This window comes from Alligator sinensis, unplaced genomic scaffold (assembly GCF_000455745.1).
Source record: "Alligator sinensis unplaced genomic scaffold, ASM45574v1 scaffold927_1, whole genome shotgun sequence".
In the NCBI taxonomy this organism is placed as follows: Eukaryota; Metazoa; Chordata; order Crocodylia; family Alligatoridae; genus Alligator; species Alligator sinensis.
The window spans coordinates 1523007-1549380 of record NW_005842155.1 but is presented as its reverse complement, the minus strand read 5'-3'; the positions used below and the strand labels follow the sequence as shown (position 1 = coordinate 1549380).

The following is a 26374-nucleotide window of genomic DNA, read 5'->3' as shown; positions in this document are numbered from 1 at the left end:
GCGGTGGAATGCTTTCCACTTAGTTTCCTACGTCAAATAACTGAGGGGATTGATTGCCATGATGCACCTGCATTAAAGAAAAGTTTCTCTCTTTAATTAGTCAGTCCACTTATTTGTACTTCAAGTCAGACGATTCAAGACAATTTAATGTGAAGCCAGTAGTTTTGGTAAATTTTAGCACAGAACTTCACTGGTAGTCCATCTACTAGTTGAAATTCAAACAAGCAAGAAACAGTAGTTATCCCAAATAACTCTTGCACCAAAGATTAGGTGAGTTAAAAACATGGCTTAAGGCAATCTTTGTTTGCAAGAATATGCTTCCCAAAAGAAACTTAGAAAACTGCTTCCAGAAGTAGTAGGCTTTACTTCTAAGAGATGACCATTTCTGACCTCTAAAATTCTTTCTGTTACCTAGTCCTGGAACATGCCCTTGCAAAGCTGGCATCTTCGATTAGTACATTTTAGAGCACACTGAAACAAATTCCTCTGTTGAAACCTTTAAAAGTTTTTAGATCAGGGCTGTTCAACTTCCAAGCAGCCTGGGGCTGCACGCCCTGTAGAGTGCCCCCCGTTGCTGCCCCTGCTGCTGCATTTCATGCCTGTGCAAGCACACACACACGGGCATGCACATACACAGCCCTCTGCACACAGCATGGGCACACAACCCCCCTGCTTCTGCACCACACACCCACGTGTCATGTCCTGTCCCGTCCCCCGCCCCAACTCACCCTCTGTTCCCCTTGCTGTGCTGTCCTGGGGCAGGGGCAGGAAGTGGCAGCCAGAAGACTAAGGGGGAGCTTAGAGCCCCTGATGGTTGTTGCAGCCAGAGTACTAGGGGAAAAAGCAGCTGAACAGGGCCCTATGGGCTTGCATGAAGCCCACCAGTTAGATAGTCCTGAGTTAGATGAATGTACACTACCACTTTTTCTGAGTGGTGAGTAATTATACCACTATTAAAGCTCTGAATGAGTTGGTGTCTAAGGTACTCCCCTGCCCTGCCTTCTATTAAGTGTTGTGGAAGTGCATTTGTGATATGAAGAGTTTGCATGTTTCATGGAAGCTTTTATGCTTCTGGAAGTATGTGCATTGCTCACAGACCTAATACAAGTGTTTTTTTTCTGGGTTTAGGTAAGACCATTGCAATTGGAAAAGTTCTGAAACTGGTTCCAGAGAAGGACTAAGCATTTTTCTCGATGACCCTGCACAATACTGTGAGGAAAATTGACTCTGCAAAAGCCTACTTCACACCACCTTCTTATTTTCTGCCCATTGATAAACTTTTCCCCATATTTTGCAAAGACAAATTTCACAGCAAAGGTCCACATTATGTCAGCTTTCTCATATTGAGAGCTCTGCTATGCCACTGTTGAATTTTCCCAAAAAGGGTTTTTTTTCCTCCCAAATTCTGCTTCCTTGGAAAGATTCGGCAATAGCTTTGTAAGTGATGTGGACATAATTGCCTATAATTATGAAAATCTAAAGGATTTTTAATGTTTAATTTCCCCCAACATGTTAAGACACCTTTTTCCAGGCAGATCATTTGGAGTGTGCGAGTGTGTGTGCACATGTTACAAAGACATCTACCATGTTAATAAACTATTCAATTTGAAATCCTTTTCGGTATTTGAATTGCTTTGGAATAATGTTTTTTATCCAGATGTAACGCTGTTGCATTAGCTTTTTAACTTTCCAAGTAACCTAAATGTTTGATTACTTGGACTTTTCTAAACTCCTCAGCCTCCCCCCACACACAGTTTTAAATGAGGCAATTGGGCAGTTGACCAAGTTTGTATTAAAGGAATTAGTTTTACCCCTTCCTTTTGGTCTTTAATACATTCTTAAAATTAAATACCTTCATGCAAATGTGGCATCTTCATTAGCTTTATATCTCTTTATATCTACAGCAAAGTTAGGTTGACTTGACTCGTTTACTTAGACACAGTAAGTTGGTTTTGAATGCTAGAACTACATATTGTGTCGTTATAAAGTACAGCATAATTAAAATTCTTAACCGCAGAAAATGTTAACAACCAGTAAATCATTGGAACTTGCAAAAACAAGAGAATTGTGGCAATAGTGCCTGTTAGCATTCGTAAGAGCTACACTTTGTGGGAGAACTGGGCCAGTAAAAAAGTGCTAGGAACTATAAATTACTCAGTTCACTCTAAATTAGAAGGCTGGATAATCCTTGCTGTTTTAAAGATCAGTCTGAGTTGAGAAGGGGAGAGATTATTTTAATCCCTAAGAATTTGCACATACTGAAATTTGAGAGGGGGCAGAATCAAGCACAGTCTGTAAATTTTTGCATATCAGAGCAATTTAAGCTTGTGTCGGCTAGTGAAGAGTTTTCTCGAGAAAGTAAAAACAAAACTGGTTCAAAATGAATTTTCCTCAATACAACTTGAAGGAGCTACAAAACAAAACCTTTTTAGTTATAATTTGAAAGTGAACTGGCTTACAATTACCATCCTGATTTTTAACCATTAGAATGAAAATGAATGGACTTTTTACTTCCCAAAGTATTAATAGATTTCTCCATTTTTAGATTAAAAGTTTATTCCAAGCTTCTTCAGAATAAATTAAATATTTTGAAGTTGTACAACTAAATATTGGTGAGCCCATCCCTTCCTCAGAAAGTTTACAGGTGAAAAAAAGAGATTCTGCTGCAGTTCACAGAATTCCAAAACTTAAACAGGTTTACCCTTTTTGTTTCTTTGTAACTGTGGAAATTCCCATTCATTTCACTTAAGGCTACATTGTACGGACAGAGCAAGTTGTTGTCCTTCAGTTTCATATGACTACACTTGTAGCTACCGTAATGCATGAAATTTAAATAAATTTTATTATGTCTGCAAACCTCTGGGCTTTTTTTTTTTTTTCCTGGGAAATCTGAGAGTTTTAGACAACTTTTTTTTTCCAACCAAGTGAACAAAACCAAAACGGAACAATTCCTTAGATCTTAAACCAGTGTAAAAATTAAGTTAAATTCTTTGATTTTTGTTTTTCTGAATTGACTAGAAATTTCCAAGTGTAAAAACTTTACTGTCTTGAAATGTTTTTAAATGCTCTTATTAAAATAGTACTTTGAGAAGTCAGGAATCTAACAATGAAAGACAGGGTTTTTTTTTTTCCTAATATAGTTAAACGTTTTTAAAAACATTGAAAGGCAACTAAATAATATTTGAACTGAATTTTTTTGAGCAAACTTAGAATAATAAATACCAAAACTTTAATAGCTTGATCGTGGATTTGAAAGGACTCATCACTGAAAACAGAAAATCAATGGATGGAAATTTAACAGTACATGGAAATTGCAAGGATTTCTATAACCCATTCTATCTTAAGGCTAGTGCATTTGACTACCACTTTCATAAATTAATTAAAACTGCTTTGTATGTAAAGGGACACTGAATTAAGACTGAAGTGCATTGGTGATATGTTGAATCATAGCTTGTAGATTCTGTTCAGCAATACAAGTTTTTGATTAGACTGTAAAGTGTTTGAATATTATCAGACTTTAAGCTTATTAATAGCAAAATGCAAAACAAAAAATCTAGGACAATTGGCTGCATTTTTAGGTATGAGAACTAAATGTATCTATATACCTTTATCATATTTTGAATCTCTGAATCATCCTCAGATTGCATCTCAACTTCAGTGTACTTCATTCAATTGTCATACCACATTGTTAGTCCATTTTTTACTACAGTTGAAAAGAGCTAAATTTAGGTCAATGAGGAAAAAAGAATGGTGCAGCTGCTTTGTTTTGAAATAAGTACTACTTACTAATAAATTCATCAGTGTAATAAACTTTTTAAACAATCATTTTGAATACTTATTTCCTTCTATGAAAATACATGGTGTATTATTTTGAAAACAAAAGAAATAAAGGATTTATCCATTGGAGAAAAAAAATGTAAATTAAGACAAAGAGTTGGATTGAGACCATATCTACACTAGGAGCAATTTGTCCAATATAGCTAGGCCAGCATGACACTGGCAAAACTCTCCTCTTGTAAGTGCAGCTTATCCCTGCAAAAGTGATCCATGAAGCAAACGAGCTTTACTGATAAAGCTCAGTTTTCATGGTATAATTGCAACTTACACCAGGAGCTTTTGCTAGAATAGCTATGCTGGTCCGGGCTCACACAGCTTCAGACCCTATGTTGGCAGAAGTCTGTAGTGTGGATATGGCTTTATTGTATAGCCATGACTTAACTTATCAACAAACAGATTATTATGATGATAGTGAATGATTAAGACCTTGTATGTTCTTGAAATAAAAGCCTTGATATATGTAATAATAATTAAATGCAAAAAGTCTTTTAACATGGAGTAGTAGAGTTATTATTTTGCAACAAAAAATGATCATTTATTCTTTCCTGCTACATGCAAGAAAAAAAAGCAAGGAGAGGACGCACACTGGGGCACAGGGCCTGCTTATCAGCCAACTTAGAGCTTGCCACATATGTATAGTCATGACAGGGAATCAAGAATTGCCACCCAAAACTTTGAGAGCAACAGTTCCCTTGGAATTGTAAGCTTCATTGGCACTAGCCATCCACTGGAGACAACTTTGCTTTTCTTCCCAAAAAGCACCGCCGCCCCCCCCCCTTCTTCTATGGAGATTTCTCAAGAATCTTTGCTAGCAAAATAGAAGCCACTACAGTAGGAGGCCACTACAGATTTTTCAGTGGCACACAAAGCCCAACTATTGCTTAAATATTACATTCATAATGAGAAAATGTACCCTTTATTAAAAAAAAATCTGTAGCTATATCAGGCATTTTCAGAAAATGGGGAAGAGTTCAGTAATTTGAATGGTTTATCTTGAGGTTATGTAAACACCTTGCACCAGAAATCCCCATGCTAGAGCTTGTAAGGAAAAATGGACCAACAAAATTCTAGTTCCTGCAGTTTATTTCACCCTGTGGGGAAGAATCACCAATGGTTTTCAATAAAAACCCAGGGGCTGTGGTCTAGGTTAAATATATATCAAAGAATATTTTGATCTTGGCCTAACTGCCAGAATCTCTGCCACCATGTATATTTTTCTGATTCCATGTGGCCCTTGCCTGTATATCTGTCCTTTCTAAGAAAAAAAGCAAACTTGTTCCTGATTCCTACCACCAGTTGGTTTGTCAAAGAATGTTTAGATGGATAGTGAAGGCTCAAGATACCACTTAAAAAAACCCTAAATGTCTCCATATTGTCAGGCTGTTCTAATCTAAGGAAATGCAGCACTGGTTTTTAGGGGCATCAACAACAACAACAAAACCCCCAAACCTGCCCATAGTCTACACCAGTCACAACAGGCACATTCATGTTAAATATGTATAAAACTCTTTGTATGTTACAGTAACATCTTACCATGCTTTGAAAGTATTTGTTTTTAATATTGCACTGGGTAACAGAATGTACATTTCCCTACTCTTGATGTTTCATTTGTATTTCCCAGAAGTCTGTTTTGGGAGAAGGAGAGAGAATGAAGTCTTATAATTTAACAGAAAATATTCCTGAATGAAGATTTTTCTAGTCTTCCCAAGTACAAGTCCCTTGGATATTGTTCACTGTTTCTAATTTATACAAGTTTCTGCATAATCTTTGCTTGTGTGGGTTAGGCAAGTTACACACCCAGTCTTGATGGCATATAGATTTTGGGGATCTGTGAAACAACATGAAGGACCAGAGACTTCAAAAAATTGGAATCCATAAGTACCATGAAGTAAATAGTCTTATTTTTAATCTTAGATGTATCTGAATTGGTAAAATTCAGGGCTGCCTACATGTAACAGGAAACTTCAGTATTTCTTTTATAATAATTTTAATGAAAAATAAACTTAAAAAATAGGGATGTCTGGAAAACATCCGTTTAGGTTACTAAACTCAGCTGTTCTGTCATTTCAGACATCAGCATATTAATGGGTGTGGGTTGTAGCTGGGTCAATACAGATAGAAAACTTCCAGATGTGTGTATGGTGAAGATTACTCTAGCCCTTGATGCCGGTTTATCAGTTAAGTGCTGCTGCGGTTATGGATTGTTTGATATGATTGTTTGATACGACAAATGTATTTGTTAGTTTTGTGAACTTTATAAATTAAACATGTTTACTTACAGTGTATGCACTTAATAGTCTAACAACTTTTGACCTCTAACCTGGGTCTTGCTCAAATCCTATCCCAATTAACCATATTCCACTTTAAATAAATATGGCTGCTGTGTCAAGTTCAAAACTTGTATAACAATACACTGGCATGAGACCGAAAACTAGAGTTAGGGAGCCTGACAGCACTCTCTCCTCCTCCTCTGTTGATGAAAGCAATGCTATGCTAACAGATGAGAAACGTTTTGGACATAAATTACTTAAGTGAAGCTTCTGGCTTACAATAATATGAAGCGATTTATTTTCAGAGGCTTTTTACGTACTCTACTCCCATTCTCGGTTTGCAGATGTTGCTGTGGGTTTCATTATTATAAGTGACAGACCGCTGCATTATTCACGAATCCCTGCTCGCCCTCCATCTGTTTATTTCCAGGCGTATGAAAGACCCCCCCGCCCCCGGCCAGGACAAGCCCTGTCATCTCACCGGTGCAGGAGGGAGTTCCCCACCCAGCCGGTTGGCTCCAAGAGCCCCCCGCCCCCCCCGCCCGTCCAACGCTTTTATTTCGTTTTGTGACGGAACTCGGATTGGAAACGCGAGTTTCATCCCTCGCACGTGACACCTCCTCCCAGCAAATCCCACCACGCCAGCTAGGTTCACTGCCTGCTCCGGCCAGCGCCACCACCGGACTCCAGTCCTGAGCAGCTCCACGGGGAGCGCCAGGAGCAAGGCCGGTTCCTGCCCGACCCCACTTCCGCTCCTGTTGCCCCGCGACTGGCCGCTCTGACTCGGAGCCGCAGAGCCACGTGCTCAGCTCCGACACGCGCCCTTCGGGCCTGGGAAAGCCCCGAGCAGCTTCGCTTCGCCTCGCCTCGCCCGGGCGGGGGAACCGGCCGCGGCCCCGTCTTCCCTCTTGCTGCAGCCCGCCCTACTCGGCGGCCGCGGGGGACGGGAGAGGGCAGCGGACAGCACAGGCTGCCTCAGCCCCGGCCCGGAAGTGAACGTGAGAGGAAGTCCTGTCCTCGGCCGCCTCGACTCGAGCTGCCCCCGGTGCTTGTGCTCCTGCAGGTGCGAAAGGCCGTCCAGGCTCTGCTCGCCTACGTCGCGGCCCGGGCCAGCGCGGAGAAGCCGCTCCTGGGCGGGAGCGAGAACCTCTACTTGATGGTGACGGTGTGGAAGATCCCCCCGCGCGAGCGCTCGTTGTTCATGTGAGGATTCGGCCCGCCGCGCTGTCTTCTCGCGCGCTTGGGGCTCCTTCGCCTGGAGGGACCCGAGCTCATTGTGGGGCCTGTCGGGGGCCGCATCCGTCTCTCTCCCTCCAGACCCTGGCGGAAGCCACACTTTCCCCGGGGCCCTGGGGTACCCCACTGCTCACATCTTGCCAGGTTGAGTACAACCTGTCCACCACTACTCTGGGTGCGCCCCATCAGCCAATTTTTTACCCATCCAGCTGTGTAGTCATCAATGCCGCAGTCACTTAATTTATTGATGAGGATGGGGTGAGACAGTGTCAAAGGCCTTCTTAAAGTCCAGAAAGACTATGTCCACGGTGACACCATCATCCAAGGATTTAGTTACTTGGTCATAAAAGGCAATCAGGTTGGTCAGGCAGGACCTGCCCGTGATGAACCCATGCTGATTGCCCCTGAGCATGATCTCCCCTGCAGGCCCCCCACAGATGTGCTCCTTGATGATTCTCTCCAAGATCTTCCTGAGCACTGAGGGGAGGCTTGCAGGCCTATAGTTACTTGGGTCCTCCTTCCTCCCTTTCTTGAAAATTGGGACCATATTAGCCAGTTTCCAATCCCCCGGCACCTGGCCAGATGACCATGCCTGGGCGCCACTGGCAGGTTCTGTGTCCGAACTGAACCTGCCTGCAGCATCCACCCGTGATGCTGACACCCAACCGCTGTAGTGGGCACCCTGTCCAGGTGCGTAGCTGATGTCTGATACTGCTGGGCAGAAGCAGTCCCCCCTGCCCGCCCAGCACCACACAGCAGCTGGAGCCGCCAGGCACCCACAGGCCAGATCCAGTGAGTTGGAGGCCATCCACCCAAGGGCCAGATCAAATTGTTGGGCTGGATTCAGCCCACAGGCCATGTTTTGCCCACCCCCTGCACTAGCTCCAGGGCTAGTGTTTCTCATCTGCTCTGCCATACCGTGGCACTTTGTGACAGTGGCCTACATGATCTCTGTTATTCTCCCTCACTCCACTATCAAAATAAAACCATATTTTATCGGTTTCAACAATTTTTAGTAGTCTCCCACGTCTGTGGTGCTGCCCAAGCATTCTTGGGGACGTCTGCTATGTGAATGGGCATCTCTTTTGCCCTTTTCACTTAGTCAGTTGGATCAGCGAGGTAAATGAAACAAGATTTACTATTAACAGAGTCTATGCATGTCCTGTGTGCCTGTCTTGTTGGCTTTTGTGCTGTTTGGTACCTATTTTTCCCAGTTCAAGAAATAAAGGCTCAGTGTGTTTATTAATCAGCCCCATTGCCAATCACTGCAAGGTTTCCTTATTCTGAGCTACACTAATACTGCACAACAAGTTAGAGCCCCAACCTGTTTAAAGCTCTGAACCTACAAAGACTTGCATGTGTTTAGATTTTTATGAACTGGTAGCAGACCTACGGATCTCATTGCAGATACTTAGTACTTTTTGCGTTTTATATAGAGTTGTGGACCAAGGTCTTTAGCACTTACGCTCATTGGTACAGTAATTTTAAAATGCTTACTAGGTCTGGCTTTGTGTAAAGAGAAAGTCTGTCTGACTTAGCAAATTGCCTCCCATCTCGTCACTTTGTTATAGACCACTGCCTCATGTTATTCGACCAGAAACATCTGAAATTTGCCTGTTTACAAAGGATGAGCCTGAATTATCTGCGGAACAGACTGAAAACTTGTACAAGAAACTCTTAAAACAGAATGGGGTCACAAATATCAGCCAGGTAGGGACAATGAGGGATTCTGATATATCATTTGTTTGTAATAATACAGGAACATTTTTAGAAACTTTTTCAGCTACTTCTAGTCTAATTTCACTTTTAGCTCCTGATGACCAAAACAACAAGTTTGTAATTAAAAAAAAAAAAAAAATAATAATGTTTAACAATCAGATTTGTTTGACATGAATAAAGCAAAAACAGTTCACTCCACTGTAGCTGTGCAAGCTACATAGTTTTATGCTACTGAGTAAAAAAGGGAAAATAAGAGAAAAGTAAGATCTCATTTTTAGAAATGGTTTTATCTTCATGTACATATAACTGCATGTGCTCAAATTCTATTTTGATGGAATGCTGTTTCCATGTAGCAGATTTACATAAATTTCTTTTTTTTTAAACCTCAATGTCTTTTAAACATTGTTTTAAAGTACAGTTTGTTTGTGTAATTGTCTGTAAAGTAGAGAAGGCAATAGACTATTTTACTATTGAAGTTTTAACGGACCAGCAGTATTGACAATCATATGTATGGAGCTGTAACAAGACATTCTCAATCTTGAAAACAGTTTCAACCTAACTCACTTGCTGCTTATGATACAGATCATTCCTTACAAAACTCTCACGCAAGAGTATAAACCGTATGAAGCAAAGCGTCGTCTCCTGAACAGATTCGATCTTTTTCTGTCTGATGACCGAATTAGAAGACTTTTGCCTTCACATCTAGGCAAACAGTTTTATAGAAGTAAAAGGCAAGTCTCTTGTGGATATTTATAACAGATTATCTTTGAGAGCTGAACTGTTCTTAGTGAAGTTATGCATCCCTTTCCCTCCTTCCTCTTTCTTTTTTTTAGAACACCTTTGTCTGTAAACCTGAGAGCCAAAAATCTTGCTAGGGAGATAAACAAATGTATCCGAGGAACTATACTTCAAGTTACCAACAAGGGCTGCTGTTAGTAAGTATTAAATGTGAAAAACTATATATTCTTAAGAGTAGGAACAAGATACAATGTTAAATAAATGCATCTACTTTGCCTTCAGTAGGTCCAAGAACAAACTCAGGTTAAAATTTGCCAAAATGCACAGGATCTGGAATGGACTTTGGATTTTATAGAAAAAAATAGTGATTTTTCTTTTTAGGAAATGTCTATATAATTTTCTCTTTGACCTCTCTCCACTATGACATAATAAAATTGCCCTGACATGCTTGACCAACTTCGGAGTAATGTTTTTCAGAGATCAGCAGCTTGCTTCTACCATTTCTTGATAGAGTTCCCCTTTGTATCATCTGTCTAGAGATGTCTACAACTTAATTACAATTGGTTATTGATGCAGAATGTCACAGAGAGAGGAAAGAAAGCCTCTTTAAATTTGATTGTTGCTGTTACCATGAATTTTTGCAAAGCCTGGCAGCTTTTTTTGGTTTTTATTCAGATCACCTATAAGCCAGTAAATTAACACCAGGTAACCTTGCTGTAGGATTAGTGTTTACCAGAATAAAAATGATATACATCCTTTTCTTTCAGTACAGCACGCGTAGGTCATACAGGAATGGGAGCTGATGAGTTGTTAGAAAACATTGTTGCTGCAGTTGGGGTGATTGCTGATAAGTTGCCAAAGGTACTGTTTTTTATTAAATTATTATGTGAAGTGGACTAGGTTTCAGCTATGCTCCATCTTTATCTACTTTTTATTGTTGCAGAAGGGGAAAAATATTAAAGTTCTTCACCTCAAAACTTTCAAATCGGTTGCCCTTCCAATCTTTAACTCGCCAGTCTCCAATTTAGATGAGCTTGAGAAGCAGCCATCTGCTCATAGAAAGGATGGACAGGTAAAAACTGCTAACTTGTTATGTAGAGCAACTTGTCGCAAGATGATAGTGTTCGAGCTACTGGCTAAATGGCAGTCTGCAGAGATTAGAGTGTTTTCATACAAATTTATTTGGTCACATTATGTATTCTAATAGGGAGGCACAGATATCCATAGCTAGGATGCACTACAAATGCTGCTTCTTACAGTATCTGAAACAGCATAGAGCCAGGTGTGAACAGTGGTAATGGATAATCACTGTTTGCACTTGAGATAATGGCAAATACAGAAATAAGGATGGAGCCCAATAGTGTTGCCAGTCTCTTGCCTGAAACTGTTGGTTTGGGAGCAGAGATTATGGCCTTACAACTAATTGAGATCAGGTCACTGGACTTGTGTTATTTTTATAAGGCAAAAATGAATATAAAATAAGTATAGTATTTTAGTACTATAATAATTATAGTATTCCTATTAATTCATAAGCAGATGAGGATATGTCAGTTAATCCTTATTTGAAATAACTAGTCAAAAGTAAGTAATGAACTTTCAGGAAAAAAGGTAAACTTTTGACTTAATTTGGAGGTTATTTCACCAATTTAGTCCAATTGAAGAAAATATTACATATTTCTTCACATTGACTATTGCATTTGATCTCCCTGTTTTATGTTGCGCTATGCCCTGTAACTGGTCCGGGCTGTTACTCTCCTCTGTTTTTGAAAAACTTCACAATTTTGAGTGTGATTTGCTATAAAGAGGGAAGTGTATATATTTATTAAAAGACATGTTTTTATATACATGATTACTGTAGGGGTATGTGTAATAATGTATTTGTATATAGCATTACTACACGTAGGGTAAGGTATCCAAGGAGAAATTCTTCTTTTTTTCTGAAAGTTAAATTCACATAATTTTTTCCTTTGCTCAGGTGTGCTTGCCAAGTCAGACTCTGCTGAATGGCAAGATCCAAGTTAGTATTAATTCTTTATAACATTCTCTTATTGAAGAAGAAGAAAAGCTGTGGAAGGTCTAAAATAATCAGTTCATTCTTGGTCTTGCAATAAAATGAATTGGCACTTGTAATAAAATGTGGGGTTAGGTATATCTTGCTAAAATATGTCTTTAATTATCCATGTAAGAAAAAGAAAGAAAAGAAACGGAAGCAGAAGAAGGCAGTTGCACAGCAGACTCCAAGGAAAGCTGAAGCGACAGCCGAAACAAGTGATGCTGCTGCTGCTAAGGAGCCGGAGATGGAACAGAAGAGAAAAGCAGAAGTGGTAATAAAAGAATCAGATAATAAGGATGATGAAGAAATTCCAGAACTAGTTCCTATTCAAACAGCGGGTATAAATGGGCAAGAGGTAATCCTATTTTACCACAATCTAAGTTTTGTTCAGTTGAAGTACAATATCTTGACAGGATGTGAAGAACTTTAGAAAGGAAAAGACCTGTGACAAGCTCATAGAAAGCAGCGGGCGAGCTGAATGATGTCTAACCTTGTGTTTGGGGGGCTGTCTACTTCACATGGAGTGAAGCAGATAGTCAGCCCTTTCTGGTGTTGCAAGAACAAGGGATTCTCTGTTTCTACGTTTTGTTACAAGCCGCAATTATGCATTGAGGGAAGCTGTTTTTAAAGAAAAATGGGATGTTAGCCATTCATTTTGCTACTCTGAAACGACGTTCAGTAAAATCAACAGGCTTCTATGTTAAAACTTCACTGTGGAAACTGCTGTATAACCTCTGTGTCTTTTGCTCTCAGGAGGTCTAATCTTATTTAAATTGGGGGAAATCAGTTTCCCTGTGACTGAATAGTATCATGCTCCAAGTATCACTCTGGACATAGGTATCTTGCCTGTATGCGTTTCCCCAATCCCAACACACACACACGTTTTGACATCAAGAATTGCTTGTAATTTCCTAGTGCGAGTCAGAATAAGTAGGGACCTACTCAGTCTGCAGTTTCATGGAAATCTCAAAATTGGGCATTGTCCATGAAATCTTCGGGGGGGGGAACTTGCTAAAAATAAGATGCTGGCTCTCCAGTGAGAGCCAACAGTCCTCATGACCTGCGGGGGATGGGTGGGGGCCGCCTGTCCTACAACGCTTCCCCTTCAGCAAGGTGCGAGGGGGCATGGTAGATGGGCCTTTCAACCAATCAGAAGTGAAGGGCAGGGCCACCTAGCCCCCTAGCCAATCAGGTATGTTGGGTGGGTGGGGTGGGGGTGGGGGGGAGGAGCTGCTGCAATAAGTTGGCAAAAATAGTGGCCAGCCCTGCGATCTGCCCACAAAATCGGCCATCTGCCTCGATTTGGGTAGGTCCCGAAGAATAAGGGAAAGGATCTTTGAAACCTGCCTATGGTGATTCTTTAATGCTGCCTGCTTCTACCTGAGTGCAGGTCACCACTTCTGGGGAAAAACAGCATCAAATTCATGCCTTTGTTATTAGCATGAACCAAAAGTTATAAAAGACTGACAGCTTCAGTGAGCTGTCAGTATGGAATTTGCCATTCTTGGGAACAGAGATATTTGGGAACGTGTAATTAACTAAATAGTTATAAAGATAGATAGCATTCATATCTCTGACCGTGACCAGTTAGGCAGGCTTGAAAAGTCCATCTTGTATACCCAGTCAGGAGAAAGTAGATAAATAATGCAAGCAATAAAGCTGTATGAAAATGCAGCTTACTATTCCTGGATTTATAAACTACATGTGCACATTAAGTCTGTTTGTTCTCTGTAAAGTATCACACAGGGTTTCTTTTATCTTTAAACTGTTTGTGGTTCAATTGGTTTGCAGTAACCCTCCCTCTGTCTAAATCAGACTAAGCTAGCGGGCAGTGGAGTCAGTGGACAACATTGATGTCAGTACTTATGTGCTCGTCATCCTCTTTCTGAGAGCCTTTTTTATTCTTTTTTATTTCTTTGAATGATGCTACCTTTTCTTCTTTTTATTCTACAGAATGCTGAACCAAATCAGAGTCCAAAAAAAGGTGTCAAGACTAGAAGTCCCGTTGGTAAAAGAAAGATGACATTACAGGATCAGGAGACTCCAAAAACAAGACTTAAATTGGCTGAAGAGAGAGATTTGCAGACCCTCAGTCAACAGAAACAAGGCAAGAAGCTGAGGACCTCGAAGAACATAGTAAAAGACAAGGAACTGAAAGAGACTCCCAAAAAGTTAGAAGCAAAGTCTGCGACTTCTAAAGGCAGCAAGCTGATCAAATCAGTGGAGAAAGCTCCCAAAACGCCAAAACGCACCCCCAGGAAAATGAAAGTTCCATGTTCAGCTTGAGCATTGCCTCTTTTGTACTTCAGTCTTTTATTTTAAAAGATGATCTGATTAAATATAATTTCTTTTCTAACAATTCCAAACAAAAGGAACATACAGGAAAATTCTTTGTATGTTGTATCTTCACTTATATTTGTAATTGCTCGCTGGTGTTTCTTCCACCTCTGGTGGGGCTGGAGACACTTAAATAAACTTTTATGTAACTTGATAGTCTGTATTTATGTAGCTAAGATCTGTCTTTCCTCTCCATCCACCCATCCAGACTTACATTTTGCCCATTGCAGCAACCTTTTCTGTGGATTTGCAAATGCAATTTTGCTCCAATCACATTCAGAAAGTAGTCATTAAAGAACATTTTCTTTCACCCCTCCTTGAATTTTCCTTTGGTTCTCCCTGCTTTACCACATCAAATAATAACTCAGTGTTGCTACTTACAAGGTCCTTCATAATTATGCTTTCTACCTCTCTTGTTATCTCTTATTTGCCGTTGAGCTGTAGGCACTCACCTCAGGCCCAGTGCGCCAGCTTCTATCGCTCAATTTTTAATGCCCATGTGATTTCTTCTAGATTGCCCCTCACATTCAAGAAGGGCTTGTCAAATGTGTCCTCAGAGCTACCTCATTATCACCCAAGCCCCTTCTTAAAACTTCTACAAAATCTTGACACTAGTTAGATTGCCAAGGCCATGACCTTTCGTATCTTGGGTCTTACACTAGAAAATGAGCTGGGGCCAGGAACAGTCTTTGGTTCTGTGTTTGCACAACACCTAGCAAAAGGGTCCATGACTTACGGTGCTGAAGGACTATCCTAATACAAATAAGCTAAGTCAGCATTATGGACTTCCACTTAAAAATACTGTGATCTTGATGATTGTCCTAATATATAGAAAGTAAATATTTTGCATGTGGATAACACTTAAAAATTTCAGAATTAAATGAACAAGGTTACAAAATGCTTATCTGAATGTAGCAGGTATGGTCTTCACAAACAAGTTTATATGTTCTATAGTGACTGTGCTGTAGCTGCTTGCCAGCTACAAGCCTCAATGTTAACTCATAAAAGGACTAATTAAGCTCAAACCCTGAAACTAAACAACAATCAAGGAAAATGTCATGCTATCTATAATGGGATCCTGTTTTTAAGCTGTAACATAACATGCAATATTCTTTACCATATATATCTCTTGGCTTCTTCCTGTTTTTATTCAACTACCCTTAGTAATGCATTTTTTTAAGAAGTGACAAGTAATGTAAACGCCTGTCTACTGGAAGCACAGGATATTTATCATCTATTGGGTTGTTTTTTTTAACTCAATCTTAAGGCATAGTATTCATTTAGCCCACTGTTTGTTCTACACTCTTCTCATTTGAAGTGATTTTTTTTAACTTCTGGGGGCTAGCAGTCTAGAACTTGAGTTTATTAGCATATATATGCTTTCATTGATTATGATATGCACCAGTCAGAATTCAGTCTAAATGAAAACAAACTTGTTCTACAGAGAGTATTTTTTTTATTAAAACCCTTTGGGAGTTACTTTACAACATTGCTTTTCTTTGACTTCCTTGTATTTGCTTTATTCTGTGCAACTCGATCTGGGGTGCTTTAGGAGCAGAGTTCAGTGGTTAAAGAGCAACTGGCCTTTATGGTACTCGTTTCTCAGTACATGGAAACATCTGCTATAACCCACAGAAAACTCTTAAACTCCCAGTAGATATAATAGATCACTTCCTAGAAGGAAGGTCATTTATTTAAATTTAATACTGAATGACCAATAGTTAAGCAGTTGTCAAGGTCCTTGGGGCAGGAGCACATGTTTGTATAGTGACTAACACAGAAGCCCTAAGCACTTCTATAATACAAAAAAGTTCCAGCTGGCAAGCGGCTGTACCCGGCACTAAGGCAAAAAGCATATGGGTTAGCAATGCCACTTTTCAAAGAAGTGAAGATGAGGTCACATCTAGTACTTCCTCAGGAGAACATCTACTTTTTGAAAATCCAAATATATTACATCAACTGGCTCCTCCTTGTCCACCTGCTTGTTAACCCCCTCAAAGAACTCCAGCAGAGTGGTGAGACGGTTTCCTTTTACAAAAAATATGCTGGCTATTCCCCAACATGTTATATTTATCCATGCCATGGGTAAGAGTCACTGCTCTAGTTCTGAAGTTCACCTCTGGAGCCCTTTTTGAAGATGGATGTTAGTTCAGCAACCCAGCAGTTCTCTGGCATAGAAGCTGTTTGCAATGATAAGTTACATACTACTGCCAATACTTCTGCAGTTTTGTATTTGAGTCCCTTCAGAACCCTTGGGTGCACGGGTGACTGGTGCCGCCTTAGTGGGGAGCATGTACCTGACCAGTCTCGCCGACTGGGGCCCTGCAGGCAACCCTGTGGATTGGGGGGAGGTCCCCCGGGCGATCCCACACTGGCTGATCACCACAGCCACTCCCAGAAGCGGCTGCAGCGATCGGCCAGCGCTTGCAGTGGGGGCACCAGCGCTCCCACCTGCCCCCCACCCATTGCCTAAGTGGCAAGCGCGGCTGATCAGCTGGTGCACTGGTGCTCTCCCGTGCACCCCCTGTGCGTTGCCACTACTTGAGTGAATGCAGTCCAGGCCTTCTGACTTCATAATGTTTAATTTTTTATTTGTTCTAAAATCTCCTGTATTGTCACTTAATTTTAATTCAACTCTTCAAATCTTTTGGCTAAGAAAAAGTGTGGGAATCTCCTCAGTAGTCTCTGGAGTGAAGACTGATGCAAAGAATCATTTAACTTCCCAGCTATGGCCTTATCATCCCTAAATTGCTTATTGAAACATCTTCTGTGACCTTGCCAAACATCATCTTGCCCTATTCATCTCCATTTAAAATGCTGCTTGCAAAGATCTCTGTCCTAATCTATTACTTTGACTGTGTTGTCCCTTCCCTTTGCACCTGAGCATTGTCACGCTCTCTTCTATGGCATCAAACATGCATACTTTTCTCCCCTTTCAAGGCCCTTTTTAGTCTTCTCTCACCCTACCATCTTTCATTCAGTACTGAAATGTCCAGTCCAGTCTCCAGTCAGCCAATGATACCAACCTAACTGCCATTCTCAAAGAAGCACTTCAGGCTTTCTTCTCCACCACCCCAAATGCTTAGGAGGAGCTTCCTGCAAACATCCTGCAAAAGTGACTTGTCAAGGGCTAGGCTGGTTGGTGTGCTGAGTCCACTGCCCACTGTACTGATTCGCTGCTTCCATGCATTTCCTCATCTGTTTTCTCCTTTTACACTGAAATTGTAACCTCTTCGGGGCACAAAATTTTTTTGTTCTCTATTTGTGAAGCATTCACTCAGCACAAGGGGATCCTTGTTCACAAGTAGAGCTCCTAGGTAATATGCTAATACAAGTTAGTAGTAATTCAATGCATTTCATAGTTTCATAGTTTCATAGTTTTAGGGTCGGAAGGGACCTAATAGATCTTCTAGCCCGACCCCCCGCCAGGGCGGGAGAACAACAAAAAACCCTAAAAACAAAAACGGGACTCAAATGAGTCCAGCCAGGTAGGCATCCAGCCTCTTCTTAAAGACCCCCAGGGTAGGGGCCAGCACCACCTCCCTTGGAAGTTGGTTCCAGCTCCTAGCCGCCCTAACTGTGAAGTAGTTTTTTCGGATGTCATTTGATAAAGTACCCTCGGTTGGTCCCTCATCATATTGCTCTCAGGGGATCCAGACACTGGATTCCTGCATATTTTATTCTTTGGGAGTCTTGGCATAGTCTCAACACTGCCTTTCAATCTGGGGGATTCTCAGCATACTCCTCTGCTACAATAACTGTCTAGTACCCACCTAAGAAATGAAGCCCACTGTACAGCTGCCTGTGCATAGGCTCCAGCCCTGACTCCTCAGCCTCTCAATGCAGCAGAAATACTACCTTTCATAGAATCTCATCATGGGTACCAGCCTTCTGATTTACAGTGTAACTTCAAAAAGCGTGTGATAATTGCAAGCAAACAGACACAGGCACGGATAAGCTTTGGCAAGTTTCTCTATAAGACAATTATTTTAATTTAAAGCATAAGAGGATACAGATCATCAGACAAATCATACAGCACCCCTTGATTTTGCTCATACAGCCCTGAGAGTATTCATCTACACTTAAAAAGCCTTTTAAAAAGGCTTTGTGATTTTAGTTTGAACCTGCAGCTACTGTGCTTCTGCTAACAACAGTTAATCCACTGCCCACTATCCACCTATAAGATCTTTTTAAATCCCTCCTTTATCATCCCTTTGTCTCCACCATATTGCACCTCATTGACAGAAAGCTCCCACCTGGAATTGAAATTGTATATAGGATGGACAGAAGACTCGTCAACCTCAACAGACTCAAGTCCAAAACTAAGACCACAACAACATCCATAATGGAGCTCCGGTATGCGGATGCTGCTGCTGTTGTTGCTCAATCTGAAATGGACCCCCAAACCATTCTTAATGTATTCTTGGAAGTCTACAAGGCCTAACTCTAAACATCAGGAAAATGCAAGTCCTTTACTAACCTGCTCCAAATGGAGAAACAATGCCCCCCACCCATTCAAATCAATGGAGAATTGCTGGAGAACGTGGATCACATTGCCTATCTTGGAAGCCATCTTTCATCGAAGGCAGACATTGACACGAAAATGCAACACGGCTTGAAATGTGCGAGCGCAGCCTTTGGACATCTGAGTAAGAAAGTCTTCTTAAATCATGACATCCTTGCTGAAATTAAGCTCTTGGTTTATTGTCATTCCAACTCTGCTGTACGGCTCGGAATCTTGGACCACATACAGAAGATATCTCAAGAGCTTGGAAAAATACCACCGACAGTGCCTTTGCAAGATCCTTCGGATTAGCTGGGAGGATAGACGCACAAACATCAGCGTGTTGGCCGAAGCAAATTCCAACAGCATTGGAATCATGATTATCCAAAACCAACTTCGCTGGACAGGTCATGTTGTTTGCATGCCTGACTCCCACCCGCCAAAGAGAATCTTTTTCTCACAGCTGAAAGAAGGTCAGCAAAGTAGCGGAGGGCAAAGAAAGTGCTTCAAAGACACCCTGAAGGCAAACATGAAGAGGTGTAACATTGACATCAACACTTGAGACCCTTGCTCAGGACCGACCAAAATGGAGGAAGGCTCTCTGGGAGGGACCTCAACACTTTGAAATAGCTTGTAGACAGGCAGAAGAGGAAAAGAACAACAGGCAAAAAGAGCATCAGAACATCCAACGCAGCAACACAGTGCCCATCCCTCCTGGAAACACCTCTCCTCACTGCGACAAGACATGTGGATCTAGAAACGGGCTATGGAGCCACCTGCCGACTCACTACATTGAGTGCGCTACATTTTCACTACATTGTCCTCGGAAGACAATCTTACTCATTTGCGAGTGATTGCCTATCATCATCATCATCATCATAAGATCTTTTAAAATCCCTCCTTTATCATCCCTTTGTCTCATTGGTGGTAACTTTCCACTCCCCTAATTCCAGCTCCCCTACCCACGAGCCCATTCAAGCAGTTGAACAGCCTGTTTTATCAAGCCACTTACATCTCAGTAGTAGCCCATTAAGATTTAATGATAATAATAATAACAAGTCAAGTAATTGTCCCAGACCTATCTTAAAAATGAAAGTGCAGCCTAACGTTTTAAGTATTTTAGTGTTAGGTGTCTTAAGGCTGGGCAAGAAAGATCAGGAGAAGAGAGTTAGCTGGTAGAAGCATCAACTCCCAAGAACGTGACCTATTAACCAAGTTCCTCGGAGCCTGTGTCCCCCAATTTAAAATGCTGCCTCGCCAATAGATTTGCTAACCAGCAAGTATATGGTGCTAAGCAAAAACCTGTAAGTGAAGTTTACCAGCTGACCACATTCTGCTTCTTATACCTTAATGTCAAGTTCCTGTACTCCCTGACTGGGCTGTAGAGACATGATCTGCAGCTTTCAACACAGTGAGAAATTAATTAGATTACAGTGTATGCACAGCATTGTTCCAGGGAACAAGAACTGGGGTCCAGCTTGTAGCTAGGGAATAGAAAGAGACAAGAGCTAGGCAACTTGGAGAACAATTCAGCTGAGACCTGGGAGCGAGCGAGGTTAAACTATTGATATTACTTACAAACTTCTCTGCTTCCTTTCTTTGGAGAGCTGTTATCTCAAAACTAATCATAGCTGAAAACAATCATCCACAAGTGCTACGATGATTATTGTAGTTTGTTCAATTATGAGAAATAGTGTGTGTAGATAGATTATCAATAAATGGGAACTTTGCTACCCTAATGAAAGAGCACACTACTGTTGTCACAAGGATTCAAGGATTGCTGGAGTGGATTGTGGCCCCCTCATGTGCAGAGCGCCAGGAGCCCTAGCAATGAGATAAACTATACTGCACCATTGAATTGATGTTTCTGCAGCAGGGGAGCTCTTTTAGTTAGTCTTTAAAATCAGGACTTTTTAGAATAAAAATATCAGCAAGGGTTAATTGAAGGTAATTACCATAAATCTTCACTTAGTAGCCATCCATAATTAATAACTGTATACTAAATAACACATTTGTTCAGTAGCAGCAATTTAATCATGAAGGTTGCAGGGAGCACTGATTACATGTAATATAAATCACAGCTTCTAAACAAAGAGTACAAGCACCCAAGGTCAGTGTTGGATGATTAAAGGAGTTTAATTCCTTTCTGTTTATTCAGGGGTTTCCACAAGAACCACTGTTTTTATTAGCAATGTTTTCTTGCCTGCTCAGGAGGCCTTGGCAAACCTGTCACTCTGGTAATCATCAAAGGGAAGAGTAGGGAAAACTAGCATTTCTTAAAAATAACCTGAATCTCTGCCAATTGGTGACACACTAAAGAATCAAAGAGAGACTTGTATATTCTCTCAGGTGTGAAACACTCTGTTGGTAACAATTAACTAATTCCATATGGCTGACTGTAATGGTCAAGCACCCCCTCCCCACCCCCACATATAACTGCTGATGAAGTTAGGAGGAGGGTTTTCTTTATGCTCTCTGTCACTGATAATTAAGATAGAAGACAACTCCCCAAGGGTTGACCCATTACAGCTAGGAAAAATACTCTGGTGGTTATTAACTTCAGTCTTAACAGCTAGTGCACAATAGTCAAGTCTGAGCCTATATAAGGAAATTTCTCTGTATGAACATCTCAGGACTGAAAAATAAATCAGGTATGTTCAGTCTGTAAATACTTACTTATACCTGTTTATAATATTACTTTACTTTAATGCCTGCTTTGGTTTAAGGGCTGACTTTTGGAAACGCCTGTTCTATTTTTTTCCTTTCTACAGCTATTTGGTTAACTTGGATATTTCTTTTGTTCCTGCGTCCTTAAAAAAAGTAGGGGGGGGAAAAAGTAAAATGTGACTTCTTGATTTAATACCAGGATGCTTATTGGAATAGTACACTACTACTGACCTAATCAAAATTGAACTAATTTTCAAATGATCTGACATAAATTAAATCTTTTCACAAAGCAAACACTCTTATAATAAGAAAAAAATTCCTTATAGGTACACATTTGTCCAGGGATATATGTGTTCTTTCAGTAATAGATGGGGAAACTTCTATTGCTTGAAGAAATGTTTGTAAAAAATGAAAGTACTTCTTGTGTATAATGACCTTAAATATGTTGTAAGGTACTTGAAGGACTTAGTATTGCATCTCTCTGGGATGTTGCATCTCTACAGAATGTTGCCAAATAAAATGTATAACAGAAATGTTCATAAATAGCTTATTTATTAAAAAATATTAATTCATAAGGGGGGGAGACAAGTGGTTTCTTGTATGATAAAGCTGAAATGTTTAGAAATCCTTCCTGCCACCTCTTCCTTCCATGCAGCCTCTTCCCCCCCCCCCCCCAGCTCTTCATATGATATTTATTTATGTGGTGCATTTCAATCTATTGGCTATTAAAGTGTCTGCCGTCTACCTGAACTTACTTGTCTCAACCCCTCAAACTGGTTCAAAACAATCAATGGTAGACTTTACTATTTGTTTGAAAAATGTATTAAAAACAATGTAATTCATTATTCTCTCTCTAGCATATCCTGCAGTCTTTTCTGACTGACATTCATTTTATACTGGTACGTGTCTCAGCCTCCCTGTCTCTCTTTTATGTCTATTGAAATTGGGACAAAAACCCAACTATTCTTAGGAGTAGCCTTGCAGAAGACACGTGTGTGTCAAAAACTATGATGATTACAAATTAATGTTAAAAGAAATGTATCTAATCACAATGTTCTTTGTAGTAGCAAGGAGTGCAAGTGAGTGCAGAATTCAAACTCCTTTGAATCTTTTAAATAAAACAATGAACCCAAACCTCTATATCTATTCCACTGATGTAGTCAAAACCTAAGAACTGTAATCTCTCTTGCATAAAAGGTTGAGTATTTGTCCTTTAATCTATCTGGTGGAAGTCACCTGGTGCTTGCTTCTTAAAACAAGAAAAAAACAAAAACTTCATTGCATAGTAAGTGCCTTCAAAATAAAAGGACCTAAAATTTTGGAACAAAGGACTGGAAAGGATCCCCTCACCATAGTACCCACTCCCTTGAATTAATAGGCAATTGTTAACTGAAGGAATCTCCTGGAATTGCCAGTTCAAACCTTCACCCACAGGTACAAGAATCAATAGATGGAATACCAGTAACACCCTGTAACAAGTCATTGGTAAAACCAGGGGAGATGAGTGCATTGCCAATACTGTACCACTGCCATGACAGGGAATTAGTTGGCAAAGCAGTTTTTTGATCTTGAACAACTTAATCTTGTACTTCTATTCCCTGATCTTTAAAATGGGAAGCAGACTTAACAGTTGTGGATCTCAGACTTCCTCACAGAACCTTTTTGTTGTTGTTGTTTTTTGTTTTTTAGATTTGTTCTTGCTTGTTTGTTTTTAATAGAAAACAGCCCCTACAAAAAACACACAACACCCCCCTCCCCACCCCAAACAACAAAAACCTAAGAATTGTTAAATATAACCATGTATTGGCTTTAGGATTTTTTGGCCCTGGTTGTAGTACTGATGGAAAATGCAAGGAATGTAAATGACATGAGATATTTAATCAGTATAAGTAAGATTGGGGGTCCAATCCTGGCTCCACTGATATCACTTAAAGTTGTTGTTGATGTCTGAATTTAAGACATCACCCTAATCCAATAAAGAATACTTAAGAAACCTGAAATGGAGTTCAGGACTCTTTCTCTGGTTAAGGAATGACTTCATGAACAGCATGAAAGATGCAGCACTCTGAAAGACTTTAAGTGCTTGTGAAGTGGCAAAAGAAATACCTATGAAACAGGCTCTGACAGATGTAATATTTCCTCCCTCCCCCAGTTCTTACTTCTTGGCAACTGTTGATCCTCTGGATCATGGTATATGCATAAGAGGTCTATGCAGCCTAGGCAAGAATATGGAGGAGAGGAGGCTTCCCTAGATCTCCCCTCTCTCCCCACCTTTAGACCACTGAGACAGAGTCCAAAGGCCAGACCAAATCCAGATGTTTGGTACCTCAATGATTGTAGCTTCTGCAAGAGGGCAACAGATTAGAGCTGCTGCTAACTGCCTAATGCCTCAGCGAGGATGTGTTTGTCAGGGTGATGTTTCTTAGCCTTTCTCCAACCAAGGAGTACCCACAAAGCAGTGGGGCCTAGGGTTTTGAGGCATGGTATACTCGCCTTACTCTGGAGGTTGCCACATTGTGGTATTTTATAGGAGCTACCCTACCACAAGTAGCCCCACAATGCACTGAGCCTTCCAGTCAGATGTAGTTTACAGTAGTACCAAAAGGATTTGTGTCCATTGAACTAAGTTTTGAAACTATCCACCTTATTTCTAATCCTCTGCATATAGTCTTTTAATAATTTAGGATCTTGGATCAATTTGCATAATCTAAAAATATATTGGCTCACCCTCAGACGTATGTTAGCCTAACTACAATAGTGCAGTATTAAAAGTAATGGTCAGCCTTTGTTGAAAAAGAATACCTTTATCCACTACCTTAAGTACCACCAGCAAATTTTTGTCATATAAAGTAATTATAATAAATCTGTTAACACGTACCACTGACCAGTTGTCTGCGTACCACTGGTGGTATCTGTACCACAGATTGGGAGCTGCTGTACTAACTTATCATAATGGTTAATGAACTGTCAGTGCTGTGAGCTGTTGCAAGAATAGCTGTTTCCAGTTGTGCAAGTATCCATCTGTCCATGGAAAAAAAGCAACACATAGTAACCTCCAAAGACCATGATGTACAGTACCTGCCTGGCAGGACCAGAGCAAAAAATCTCCTGATTAGATCCTGGAGATCTTTTTGTATTGCCTCAGAAAAAATAGCCTCCTATCTCTTTCCTTTTCACCCCCAGGAAATGGTATAATTGAATGTTATCGAATCAAAGTATGAAAATAAACATGTTTTGTAGATATTTAACTATGTCGACAGAAAATAGTTAGATCTTGCCACCTAGGCTTTCTTTTTTGTTTTATGAAAAATTTTAGAGCAAAATCTATCATTTGTTTGGTTCCCTCCCTTCTACTCCCTACCAAATAAACTTGATTTCAGCAGCTCCTGTAGTATCTGTTGTAGTACTGTAACTATGTTTGTTTTTTTTAACTTGAAACCTTTCATGTTGAGTAAAATGAGCACTATTTTTTCTTTTTAAGGGCTGTACTTTGTCCTCAGAACTTCTCCTAATAGCTAATGGAAGTACAGCGTTCCAAAGCTAGGTTTAGTTCCCTTTTCCATTTGATCCAGTGGAATAGGATGGAGACCATGGAAATTATTCATCTTACATGCTATGATAGTCAGTTAGAGGGAAACTCTCTAAATTTAGGTGTTTGGGTAACCACCTGGCATAATGTGACTTACTGCATATTCAGTTTTATCAGGGAGAAGTAAGTATGTCTGTTTTGGTTTTTGACATTTTTTTGGAAGTAGAAGATGTGACTGAACAACCAAGCTACTAGGTATTGCATGTGAAACTACCTTAAACTTTTAAAATTCAGAAAGTTAGGGGGTGAAGGAGTTCACTCAGTGCATTTTCAAAAGGGTGGGGGGGAGCTGTTGCTGTGAACCATGCAATACAGGAAACTTATAGCAAAACAAGTAATCAAATGCTTCATCCCAGGTTAAAGTTAAGGTGATGTAGCTCACTTTTTTTTATCGCTACAGGCTTGTGGAGATGTAGCAGTTATAATGTTAAAAACTTCTGCAGGCTCTGAATCGGTAGCTCTGCCTCCACTCTTGAAACTGCTCGTAAACATTGTTCCATTTCCTTACTGTAATAGCTGGGAGGGGAGGTGGGAGGCAATTGAGTATCTGGACTTCCAGTCCTGTAACTTTAACCATAAGACCATTTTTATCTTCTAGATAAGTGGTCAGGATAAACTACCCAGACATCTGCTGGGAGACGCAGACAGCAAAGTCCCACCGCTCACGCAGGTTTCTAACCTGTGTACAGGACCTCCACCTGACACAGGAGGTACACGGTCCCACTAGGGGGAATGCCATACTGGATCTGGTATTGGCAACGGGGGATGACATGGTTGGGGACCTACAGATCGGTAGCCATCTGGGGGACAGTGATCACCAAATAATAGAATTCACCATAAGACGTCGAGTGGGTAAGGTAACTAGTAGGGTGAAAGTGCTAGACTTTAGGAAAGCTGATCTCAATGAACTCAGGCGATTAGTCAAGGACGCACTGCAGAGTAGGAGTTTTGAAGTGATGGGAGCCCAAGAAGGGTGGCTGTGCCTTAAGGAAACGATCCTTGTGGCTGTGCCTTAAGGAAATGATCCTTCGGGCACAAAGAGAGATGATCCCAATGCGAGGAAAAAGAGGGAAAGGGGCCAGGAGGAGGCTTCCTTGGCTGACCAGAGAAATCCAGGGCAGCCTAAGGGCCAAAAGGGGAGCACATAAAAAGTGGAAACAGGGAGAGATCACCAAAGACGAATATACCTCCTCTGCTCGCGCTTGTAGGGAGGCAGTTAGATGGGCCAAAGCTACCATGGAGCTGAGGATGGCATCCCAAGTAAAGGATAACAATAAATTGTTTTTTAGATATATAGGGAGTAAAAGAAAGGCCCAGGGAGGAATAGGACCCCTGCTAAATGGGCAGAAACAATTGGTGACGGACAGGGGGGACAAGGCTGAACTCCTCAACGAGTTCTTTGCCTCAGTGTTCCTAAGCAAGGG

General features: G+C 40.8%; 3 protein-coding genes across 4 annotated transcripts in view; all 3 read left to right on the top strand.

Moving 5' to 3' along the window:
- GSPT1 (G1 to S phase transition 1) overlaps positions 1–4343 on the top strand; it is a 35474-nt gene extending 31131 nt beyond the window's left edge. Inside the window, exon 15 of the mRNA XM_014520799.2 lies at positions 1129–4343. Within this exon, the coding sequence (XP_014376285.2) occupies positions 1129–1181 (53 nt within the window). The 3' untranslated portion in view covers positions 1182–4343. The remainder of the gene's footprint in view (positions 1–1128) is intronic.
- Positions 4344–7129: 2786 nt separating this feature from the next.
- Positions 7130–14346, top strand: RSL1D1 (ribosomal L1 domain containing 1). The gene is made up of 8 exons (XM_025206449.1): positions 7130–7310; positions 8915–9053; positions 9645–9793; positions 9896–9997; positions 10568–10661; positions 10744–10872; positions 11987–12208; positions 13807–14346. Exons 1-8 carry the CDS (start codon positions 7264–7266, stop codon positions 14137–14139), a joined length of 1215 nt encoding a protein of 404 aa, XP_025062234.1. The 5' UTR covers positions 7130–7263; the 3' UTR covers positions 14140–14346.
- A 6827-nt stretch (positions 14347–21173) lies between these two features.
- Positions 21174–26374, top strand: part of PIRT (phosphoinositide interacting regulator of transient receptor potential channels) — a 7834-nt gene continuing 2633 nt past the window's right edge. The window contains exons 1-2 of one of the 2 annotated variants that reach the window (XR_324082.2): positions 21174–21345; positions 22219–22260. Coding sequence is in view for 1 of the 2 variants with exons in the window: in XM_025206448.1 (XP_025062233.1) it covers positions 21315–21345 (31 nt within the window). In the remaining variant the exon portion in view is untranslated. The remainder of the gene's footprint in view (positions 21346–22218; positions 22261–26374) is intronic. The other variant, XM_025206448.1, reaches the window with a different exon arrangement.